This window comes from Strix aluco, chromosome Z (genome assembly GCF_031877795.1).
Source record: "Strix aluco isolate bStrAlu1 chromosome Z, bStrAlu1.hap1, whole genome shotgun sequence".
NCBI classification, from domain to species: Eukaryota; Metazoa; Chordata; class Aves; order Strigiformes; family Strigidae; genus Strix; species Strix aluco.
The window spans coordinates 66038115-66050134 of record NC_133971.1 but is presented as its reverse complement, the minus strand read 5'-3'; the positions used below and the strand labels follow the sequence as shown (position 1 = coordinate 66050134).

At 36.1% G+C, this 12020-nt stretch overlaps 1 protein-coding gene across 1 annotated transcript in view; it reads right to left on the bottom strand.

Moving 5' to 3' along the window:
* The window catches only part of ROR2 (receptor tyrosine kinase like orphan receptor 2), a 169470-nt gene that overhangs the window by 31062 nt on the left and 126388 nt on the right, over positions 1 to 12020 (bottom strand). The window contains exons 3-4 of the mRNA XM_074812505.1: positions 5160 to 5447; positions 4084 to 4114 (exon numbers count right to left, since the gene is read on the bottom strand). Coding sequence (XP_074668606.1) covers positions 4084 to 4114; positions 5160 to 5447 — 319 coding nt within the window. The remainder of the gene's footprint in view (positions 1 to 4083; positions 4115 to 5159; positions 5448 to 12020) is intronic.

Here is a 12020-nt window from a genome sequence, read left to right as displayed (position 1 = left end):
CACTAACTTTCTCCCAGCGCGGCCCAGACTCCTACAGCTATGTGATAAAAGCTATAGGATATGCAGACCCATAGAGAACAAATTGCCCATCCCAGACCCAGGGTTCCTCATCAGAGTTTTAACTCAGATGTGTTACCGGGTTTTAAAGAGCTTCTGTTTTCCACTGAAAGAACTGATTTTTTCTCAACTACAATTGCTTCATCACTCTTCTTCAATGGACTGAATCTTTAAATTTTTACTGTTGTACTGTTGTACTACCTGAAGAAAATAAGGCATGAGAGCATGCAAATTTATTCTGAATGATTAATACCTCAATAATTCCTCCCCAAAGAAATGACAATTTCAACTTGATGATGGTGTTTCTTCCCACCTATTTCTCCTTCTAAGGGTCCAGCATACAGGCATCAGTGACTGCAAACTCAGAACTGATCTTAGTCAGAATTTGATAAAACAGGGACTTCTCAAAGTTTCTTAGAAAGCCCAGTTCCCCTAAACAGGGCTATGGAAGGAGGTGTTCACCTCCTGGTGTCCTGAGCAGACTGCAGAAAGGTCATGTTGGGAAAAGTGCAGCACTGGCAACAGAGCCAGTTCTCTTCACCTACACTTAGCAAGGGTGTTGTTTATAGCTACTTTTTTTCTGCCCATACTCTGGTGTGCCTTCCTCGCTTCTGCTAAAGGCTCATCAGATTTTCCAGAAGCCCTTAGAGCCAACAAACTGTCAGATATCTCCCATCGCAGGTTCCCTTCAAGATGGCACCACTACAGTCACAGCCTTAAAGAGAAATCTAAACAGCTTCAAAACAGGAATTTCCCCAATGGTGAAATTCCATCTAGCTGTTCAATTCAAGAGAAAAATACATTAGACTAGAGAACACAAAGGATTTTAGAATGATGTTATCGTGTAAGAACAACACCTCTAGATGGGAAGGCAACTGTTTCTGTCCTACATAGATTAACATCCATTGCTTAATTTAAAATCATGCTAGAAAAAAACATTCTCCAGTATCTGCTATCCATTTATTTTATTTCCACACACTCATATTTTTCTGAATGGACAGGATGTCCCTCTTTACAAGGGCAAAAGCTAATAATGTTAATGATACAAAAGGTAGTAACATTATGCAGTGAGAGAAAGGATTCAATCTGCAGGCTTGTCCTCTAGTAGCACAGTCCTTTGGACAGCAAAGGCTCATCACAGATTAGTTTTCTGACTGTGTTTTGATTTTATTTCCATTGTAAATTAATTTGTACTAGTGATTAATACTTTAAATAATTTGAATACTTCTGATAAATACAGCAATTTCATTAGATTGTATTTTTCCATTTCTACAGAAGAATCCATAGTAATTTTTACAGTTATGGACCTTCCAGAAAATAAAGACCTCTCCACCCTCACAAAAAAATCCACACCAGTTTAAGACTGTATTTGGTTGAAAATTTTTACTTTTAGACTTTTCTGGAAATGCGTCACTGAAGGTCAGTGCCCTTTTTTGCACCAACAAGTCTGACTGCAAAATGCACAATTGATCTCTGGCAATTTTTAATTGTAGATCATTTCTAGAAATCCACAGCAGAACACATGGACTGCATAAAAATACCTTGCTAGATGGTATCTATACAGGTAATGGTTTTTATCCCTTAATAATTCATTAGGTATAGTTTTAAACCAAGTTACAATGGTTTTAGGTTTCAGTGCTTCCACTGAAGCATGTCTTTTTGGAAGTGTTAATGCCAGGAGAAAAAGCTCATGGGTGGCTCAACACAAGACCGTGCTGTGCAGTCAGCAAACAGAAAGAGCCCTTTGTTCCATGCGGGCTCCTGCCAAGCAGTTAGGTATTTCTTTCACCTTTTTCCCCTTTCCTCTTTTCTGGCTTATAAATTGACCTGCACAATTTTATACAAAATATTCAGTAAAACAGTTTCTGAATAGAAACAAATACTACCGCCAAATTATGTCATTTTATTTGAAGGACTAGGTAGAAGGCACGGAGCAGAGGAACATGGCAACAACTGTGAGGCATGAGAAGAGAAAAGACAGTATCAAAAAGAAGGACAGGAACTTTGGAAAGGTGGACAAAACCTGGTTAAATAAGGAAGAGAAAAAAAATGGAAACAGGAGCAGGCATGCAGTGACGCAAAGATCTGTAATCCCTGAAAGCTCCTGGACCTCATAAGATAAGTGCCTCATGACTTCTCAGTAGACCTTTGACCTGAGCTTGTTTTTCTCAAGTTTCAGCTTTCTCTTCAATCAACTGGATATTTAAAAAAAGGAAAAAAAAAATCTAACAGCAGCCTACTCTTCACATTTTAATGGCAGGTCCAAGACAATCATGGCACACTAGTGCTTCCAGGTTCACCACCTCTAACATTGGTACAAAAACAGTTTAGAGGTGTCACAATCCAAATGACAGGATTATTTTTTTTTTTTGGTAATGTCTTTCTTTATTTTAAGTTAAGAGTTCAAAACTAGCAAAGGTTGAATAGTCAAGCATTCAAAATGTACGCAAAACCAGAACGAAAGATGGCTCAGAAACCTTAATTCACTTCCACTTTGGGTGGAGGGGGGAGGAGGGGGGGGAAAGGCGTATAATTTAAGAAATGTGTGTTACAGTAATTTTTTTTTCACTTTATCATATTTATTATATTTGTAAAATATAAGGTAATACTCACTACCGGAGAAAAGTTTGGGTAATACTAGGGAAGTTGAAAGAAATAAGGTTAATTATTTGCTCAATAATAAAAAGTGAACCAATGTAAAACTTAGTTCCCAGCTTTTCACTTTGTGCTCAGAGCTTACCACTTTTCAGCTGCATTTGAAAACTGTTCCTTGAACTTCAGTTCAGTGCTTCACTACACGCATTTCAGTTTCCTGTCTCTTGTACCAGTATCTGCCTCCTGATCTCATAAAAGATCAGACAGCTTCCTGGTATCTCACTATTTTTCTTCTTTGTGAAACAGGTGCATAACAGTTTTCTAAAGTGCTGTGAGATCTGAAGTAGGATTTCAGTGGTTACAGGAATTATTACATTTTTTTGTACTCTCATGAACAGCTGTTTTTAATCTTCAACAGTAATCAATTTTAAGAAAAATATGAAAACTTATGAAATCCCTGTGATGTTGAGATCCTTTAAATTCATTTACACTTTCTGTCCATATAAAATACAAGAATGTGTACCATGTAGTGTTAGTTTTACATATGTAAGACGACTGAGTGAGGTACATGCAAGATGGCTGGATTAGTGGTCAGCTCACTGCAGTTATTGGAAGTGTTTACACTCAAGTCATTGGGAGTTCAGAGATCACAAACACTCATCAACAGTGTACTTCTGAAAAGCATCCACGTGTCTTTACAAATTTGCTTTTACTCTTATTTTTAATTAGTCCATCACCAGCACTAGTTTTATACCATTAAACATAAAAAGGCCTCAGACTGCATTCCTCACTTCATTAATTGATCAATCGCAGAATCTACTTAACAAAATTATACAATACAGAGTATTTAAATTAAAACTGAAATATAAACCAACGATGATGAAACAGAACTGATCTATTTTTATCCTTATGACTGGATCAACAAGTGAGCTGAGGCAGCTAACAAAAATCACTAAATCACCACCGAAGTCAAAATGACACTAACAAAGAGGGGTTTTACCTAGCTGCTCGAAGACAGGATTCTAGTCTTGTTTTATCTGACTTTTCAAGTTATAATAATATAACATGGGTAAATTTACAACCACAGCAACCTAAGTATTTTACCCATTCATTTTTAACCACTCTTCCAGCCCATACTTGCCCTGTAAACAATTACTGTTCAAACATCATGACTTTGTGGTATTTTGCTTGCACAAAATATGAAATAAGCAAGCAGAAGTTGCTCAAGAAAATTCAATCAAACCAAACCCACTGTAACACAATGCTATCCCTGTCTGAAAAAGCTTCATCCTTTCTGTGAGTTTTCGATAAATTAGGTATTTTTAGCAAGAACACTGTGGTTGCAGGCAGTGTTTACTGAGTTTATGAACTAAATTCTTACAGAACAAAAGTGGTCAGAGTGCATTAAGTAATTTTTAAAAAAGTACTTACTGAAGATTGTGATTTGGGCTGTTTGTTGGACCTGTAAACATAAAACAAACAAAAACCGATGGCAAGTTTGGCTCAAGAACAGCAGCATAAAAAAAGTCGATAGTAATCTAAAGGAAACTGTCTCTTTAAGGAAGGTTTGTCTCAAGATTCAGACAAAACCCTCTGCGTTCCTGCACATAATTATATATTGTTATTTTCGAAGCCACAAATAAAAATCACATGAATCTTCTGTCTGCTCAGAAGATTGAGTGGACTTAATTTTTGTTAGAAAATACCTCCCACCATAAAAACACAGGCTGTTAGAAAGACAGTGTGTTATCTTGACACATCACTTACCTCTTAATAAGCCCCACCTGAGACTTACTATCAGAGTTTATGGTATGACAAGGGCATGCTCTTAATCTTTGTCACAGCAGGAACAAGGTCCAATACCGCACACTTAATCAATCACTACAAACTAAACTGTGAAGTTAGCTATTTTCATTATAAAAATAGATGAAATTTTAGGAAAATTTCTCTAGAATTTTTTTTCTTTTTTTTCAGAAGCGAACTAAATAAAAGCTTGCCTTCCAGGTTGGGTGATTAAGTCTCCAAAATGCAACATAAGTACCTTCAGCTGTCAAAGGGCAGAATCTGAGGCCAGGCTTCACGTAGCAGTACAGATGTGATATTTCACAAGGATGGGCCCAGCACTATGAACATCATGTAGAAAACTGATTCTCATTCTTCCCTTCAGTTATTTTACAGACTGAGTTCAGCAGTAGACTGAAAACTCCAGGCAATGAAATGTTAACTTTTTGTACTTTATACTGATACCTCTTTAAAGTTTTTTCTTCACTATATATTTACAGACCTTTCCATCAGTATTTACTTTCTTTTATTACTAGTAAACGAGTATCGAGTTCAACTAAGAAATTCTGCAGTGGGGGAGAGGTCACAGGCAACAGCTTTACTTATTTCCTTTTGTGTTGAGAATCCTTTTTAAAACATCAAATTCATTTCTCATTATGCTATTGTGAAAACTAATACCTAGTCTATAAAAGCAGTCTGAGTAATCGTAAAAGCCAGGAACTCACCGAGCCTCACAAACAGCACTCCTGTTGCAGTTATCGTCTTTATTCCATTCGAAGCCACACACTGGTAGTATCCTGTGTCTGTGGTATCCAGATCCTGGATTCTCAGACGTGAACCATAATCTGTTTTTCTGATGATGATTCGTCTTGGCTCCTGAACCACTGGAGCATCGTTTTTTAGCCATCTGACATTCGGAGATGGATTTCCTGCTACCTTACAGTGGAGGATTGCTGTTTGTCCCTGGACTACAGTGATGTTGTTGACTGGTTCCAGAAAGGTCAAGAAGTAACCTAAGAGGGTAAAAGGTCAGAAAAGATCAATCTTCACTCAGGTTGTGATAAAAGACTGCCCAAAAGGCACATTTTTAATAGAGGATCTTGGAAACGGTTTCAGTTTTCTTTCAAGCATATTTTAAAAAAAAATGTAATTCACTGTCCTAGGACACCGTAGCATCTCACTCCAATTCGTCTTTCATGATTGACTTCATGTTTGTCTGCAAGTAGGTATGCAGATTAGAAGGTCAAGCATGAATTAATACCATTACAATCCTAACTCCCTTTGTGGACACCTATTCTGAAACAATAATTACTTTTTCTGGTTAGTTTCTGTGTCTCTTGGGAAACAGTGTTGTAACAGAAAAATACACCCTTATTCCATAAAACAGTATTCCCACTTGTAACCATATTGGAATATCATTAGAATTTTACCACTTAACCTTTTTAGATGGTCACATATTTGTCTTAAAAATAACTAAAACTGAAGAAGTTACTTTTAGATACTAATTTGATTTGCCAGATACCCATCTGACAGGAAAATTTATGATGAGCCTGATTTGGATAGGTTTATCTTCCAATTGAATTTTAAAGATGGTCTCACATCCAGTTTAAAGAAAGGATGTCTGAATTGCAGAAGTAACCTGTGATACAGAAGGCACTTTTAAATTCATATATGCTGCCATTTTTTACATCAAGTCCTAAAATAAATTGGTCAAAGAAAGGTCTGTACGGATATTGAGTAATCAAGTTCCATGGGTTTAGTTTTATAAATGGAAACTAAAAGCACTAATTTGTGGTATATTGAAACCAAAGGGCTTGTGAAGAAGCACGTATGCTGTATTGGTGATCTCAAGTGATAAAAAAACCCCACTTGACAATCAAAACTTCTGTAGGTTATTATCTTCAAATTTAATTTGGAGTTAGGAGTCCCGCAACTGACACACATCACACGTCAAAAGCTTGAAAGAATGTAATTCCACAGAAATAATAGTGTGATTGTCAAAACAAGGAAGAAAAGTATCTAGCTGTCATGCCCATATGTTTGTTTTGATAAACTTATACCATCTAGACATACGGCATCAGGAATACTTCATACTACATTACATTTTTATGTCAGCTGGATCCAAATATCAAATAACTTTGACGGATAACCACATGTGCCATTTCACAGAATCATCAAGGTTGGAAAAGACCTTGAAGATCATCCAGTCCAACCATTAACCCCACACTGACAGTTCCCAACTACAACATATCCCTCAGCGCTACGTCGACCCGACTCTTAAACACCTCCAGGGATGGGGACTCCACCACTGCCCTGGGCAGCCCATTCCAACGCCCAACAACCCGTTCTGTAAAGGAATGCTTCCTAATATCCAGTCTAAACCTTCCCTGGCGCAACTTGAGGCCATTCCCTCTTGTCCTGTCACTTGTTACTTGGTTAAAAAGACTCATCCCCCGCTCTCTGCAACCTCCTGTCAGGGAGTTGTAGAGGGCGATGAGGTCTCCCCTCAGCCTCCTCTTCTCCACACTAAACAACCCCAGTTCCCTCAGCCGCTCCTCGTACGACCTGTCCTCCAGACCCTTCACCAGCTTCGTTGCCCTTCTCTGGACACGCTCGAGCAATTCAATGTCCTTTTTGTAGTGAGGGGCCCAAAACTGAACCCAGGAATCGAGGTGCGGCCTCACCAGTGCCGAGTACAGGGGGAAGATCACTTCCCTGTCCCTGCTGGCCACGCTATTGCTGATACAATTTCCTATCAGTTAGATTATTCTGCAGTTGTTTAATTAGGAAATAGCATATTACTGTGCAGGAATCTAACACCAGTAATGCAATGGTCAACATTTGCAGTCTAATTGCTGTAATACTTTAAGACAATTGAATCTCTGCTTTGATTTACGTTTGACATGACCATGAAAATCAGTTCCTCTGTAATGGCTAGATATAGCACTGGACAGGGGAACAGTAGGAACATCAGAATATAATGAATTACCGAAGCCAAATTTTGTTGGAAAACTGGGTTTTCCTGAGTATTACATTGTTGTCTACTGTTGGCCTTTCAAAAGAAATCCTGCTTTAATGAATAACATGAGAATACAACGTAGGCAAGTGTGAATTTAGAATGTCACTAAATAGAAAATGAAGTAAACCCAAAACCAGGAAAATTATTTTGTCATCCTTTTTCCTCATAAATAATAAATTATTCTGAATGTAATTTTACATTAGTTTTCCCTATTGTTAGCCTACAAATCTGCAGTTGACTTTAAAACATTCTGACAGAACACAAAAACCAAAAAATGATTTCTTTTCAAATGCCTGATAAAAAAGGGAGAAAAAGTACATGAATGCTTTCTGCAATGTCATGCCACAACAGTATCACTTGTGGTTCCCGGTTACATTTCGTATCTGCAGAATTAGAATTACTAGGATCACATTCTAGCAGGGAACAGAAAAACAGCAAATTACATTGTTGATACAGGGAACAGAAGCAATTGGTTAAAACTATTACTTAAGTCTATTGCTTAGACATATAAAAGGTCTGGTCTATACTGTTCTTGTGCCATTGGTCAGCTTTTGTGCCATTGGTCAGTTTATAGCTTGCTCGAACACTTACCACTATTTAACTTTTCCTGCTTTAAAATGAGCTGGGTTGAGTCTTCACTTTGGGTTATTCATAGATATTATGTTCAAATACATTTGGATGAAAACATATACTAAATTTACTTATTAGGACCAACAGATGTTATTAACTCAAGATTAAATCCATGTTAGACGTTTCTGTTTTACCAATTAAGCCAGAGTTAGGCTTGGAAGTAATTTGGTCCATAGCTTTTAAGCAATCCAAAACATTTCATAAGAATTTATGAATCAGATCCTATTAATAACTGAAACAAACCTATTACCACCAAAAGCAATGCCGAAGATTTATGGATGAATTCAGACCCAGTGTGATTAGATACATTTTCCCTGAAGTCAGTGTAACTGAATCCATTTCCTGCAGGTCAGAATTTGGCTTTAGTTCGTTATTTCTCCTGCCAATTTTACAGGCATTTTCTGCAGTGTTTTATATTACCCTGTTATTACAAATCAAGTAATAAATATTTTAACCTACTGAACTTTGAAGCACTTGTGTTTTCTTTAAAGTTCTGCAGAGCAGCTTAGGAGCAGTAGGGCAACTCACTGCCTATCCACTGCCTCTATCCATACCCTGAAGCACACACTCTCTGTTTGCTAGTTTCATTTCCTCTTTGAGAAATGATGCTGAAGTCTGGTGTTTATATACTTACTGAATCTGAACTGTATGACAGAGTGGGCAATTTGTTGTGCTGCTCTGTTATTTGGTGTCCACTTTAGATAACCCATAATTGCAAATCTTTCAAACAAAGTGGAAAATTTAACCAACCATGTTCTTAAGAAGGTTTTCCTTATTTAATTTCTGTGGTGATAATAAGCAGTTACTTTTTGTGATGTACGTGAAACCACAAACACTGTGTGAATGCCAGTTTGATGCAGTGGTTAGGGGGAAAAACCAAAATGCTTCCCAGGATAAACTGGGATTTCAACAATGTGCAATGCAAATTTTTTCAAATGTAGTTCTCTTTCTCTCTTAATAAATATTGATTTGGACAGATATGGAGAAAAATGAAATGTGAAGGTGCTAGAACTTGTATTTAATGTGTATCCTGTATTTTGTGTTATGAATCAGACAACTAGAATGGTTTAAAACGAACAGATTTGTTAATCTGTTTTAATACTGACATAACTTTGGAACAAAGAGTAAATACTCTCTGTAAAATATTCTGGGCTTGCTGCGTATAAACAGTATTACTATAATGGCCAGCAATTTTCTGTGTTACACAAATACTATTGTTATATACTATTTTCTACACTCTGGCTTGGTTCCAAGGGTCATTGAAGGAAAATGCTTCCTTTGCCATCAGTGGTCTTTGGCTTGGCTTAAAGTACTTCAAAGGGAAAAGCTATCTGGTGAATATTTCTGCATTTGCTGTAGGCAAAGATGCTCTAAATTAAATTTCTCTTTTATTATGGTTTCTAACATAGTGTACAACCAATACTAATATTTATTTTGCTTGAACAGAGTAAAAACTGTTCTGTCAAGAAGCTATGAGAGAATAATGCAACTTAATCTAGATATTATGTTATACTATCATATTCTATGTACCCTATGAATAAAGTAGCTTAGGGAAATGACTGACATGAACTCTGGCAAAACTCTTTCATATTTTGAAAAGCCTTTGTTAGGTTGCCATATTTTTAAATGGAATAAATTTAATATAAATATATCAAACAGAATCCCACAGCAAATCAAAGTTAAGATGACAGGTTTATTTTGTGTGTTTTGGCAAGAATATAAAAGTAAACTTTTCCAGCATGTGTCAAATCATTGTGAAGATACACACAAGAATAGATACTAAGCTAAAAACATAAAGGGCACATCTACCACCTAGACCTCACATGCATATTATTTTTCTTAGTTTTATTTGTATTATTCTGGCACTAAGATGTCCAAGTTATTTGCTCAAACCATACACGCTATTCTTGGCATAAACACAATATAAAATAATCACTCTGCTTCTGTTATTTTAAGATCTTAGCTGCAATTTTGAAGTTCATTCTAAAAAAAAAATTATATCTCTTTAGTTACTTTAGATCAAGTTAATTCTGGCTTAGCTGTTTCCAGTTTGAGTTTTGGTTTCTATTAATTTTTGTTTTCTTACTGCTCCTTTTACCCAATATGATTTAAAAAATAATTATCCCTTCATAATTTTCAAACCAGCTTCATGATGGCCTCCGTGAATAGCAATTATTAAAAATTTGCAACTCTTCTTATCTCAGAACTTCTAAATCAGTTATGAATATTTAAGTCTCATGGGATGGGAAGATATCATCAAACTTATTTTCCAAACGTGGAAACTAAAGCAAAGGAGAGTTTAAGTGACTTCCCAAATTCACACCTAGACTAAGTAGTAATATGTATGATACTATAAAGAGTTTCACATCCTCCTGTGTTCCTGAGATAATGAGCATATGAGATAATAATAATTCATTTTTGTGGTACAGTTGATTCCCTTTTCTTTCTGCATTGCATAAGGGAAACAAACACTGAATGTCCCATTTCTGAGAAAATCAAAGGAACATTTCAGTCATAAATTGATAAGATACCTGAAGATAAAACAATCTCTTTAGAACAAGTAGCAATATTTATATATGTTTTATCACTTTTTAGACTACATATTTCTTGAAAAGACATATATGTATTTAAATAACTTTAGATCCAACAGTCAAAAAAGCCTGTAAACCCATCTGTTCAATACTACAGAACACATCACAACTTACAGCAGTGTTGGCTTCAGATACCCAAAATTTAAAATCAGCTGTTGAAAAAAAAAGCAAATAGTTTTTGTCTGCATAACTGCATACAATTTAGACCATCTTTAGATTCATCGTATAAAACTTTACGATGTTTAAAACCACTAAAAGTATGTATATTATGATTTGTTTAAAAAGCAATGTGGGATTTTTTTTTCATCAAACCCTTGCTTTTTCTTTTTTTCTCCCTCCCCACCCTTTTCCACTTTTGTCTTCAAATAACTCTTTGTTCATTTTGTTAGATATAATTAAAAAAATGGTCTCCCTCATCACAACTCTTTCAAATGACAACCTTCTGTGATGGCATTTTCAGACTGATATAATCCTATATCCAATACAAATGATTTTTTGGGAAAATACTTTGAGTAATTAATCTAATGATATTTCCATTAGAAGTAAATTCATGATTTCCTATAATAAGACATAATTTTTCACCTAGGAAGCATACTTTAGTTTATGGAATAGCTGATTATTAACAAGGAATGACTTGAGGAAGACAATGGTGTTGTCAAATTTACTGTGTTATGAATACAGTAATAAGTATAAAGTGTTCACAGAATTGACAGGTAATTATAAAGAATATCAAAGAGCTGCAGAGTGTTCTGGCCTTATAAAAGAACTGAACACTATTGTAAGAGAAAACAAACATTAAAGTTGCTGAAATTCAAAGCGTTTCTTTCTAGAGGTGTGTATAGCAACACTGCTGTAAGTGTAAGAGTTTAGGGGACATGGACCACACCAGCACACCTTAGCAGGTGGCTGAAGTCCAGTAAAGTGACTATTTCCACAAGTACATCAGGACTCACACTGAGAAACACCATACTAATATGGAGGAGAGATAGAAGTCTAAGACTCATGATTTCTAGCACAGGCCTTTTTCCTAAATACAAAGCAGTCTTCCCAAGTCTTCACCCCTCTGCTTTATTTAACTACAATATGAAGATGAGCCATCTGCAACATATTGGAGCCAGGTTAGGAAATGGAAGGGATGTTGACAGCTCTCCCAAAACACACATGAGCAGCTAAGGAAACTACACTGTTACATACTGCCACATAATATTTCCAGATGAACAGATACCTTTACAGCCTAATTTAATCCCATTGTTTGCACCCCATCTTCTATAGTATTTGTGTTCTCAATGTACAAAAATGCAACCAGAAGTATGTACAATAAAATCATTTGCATCACACGCACTTCA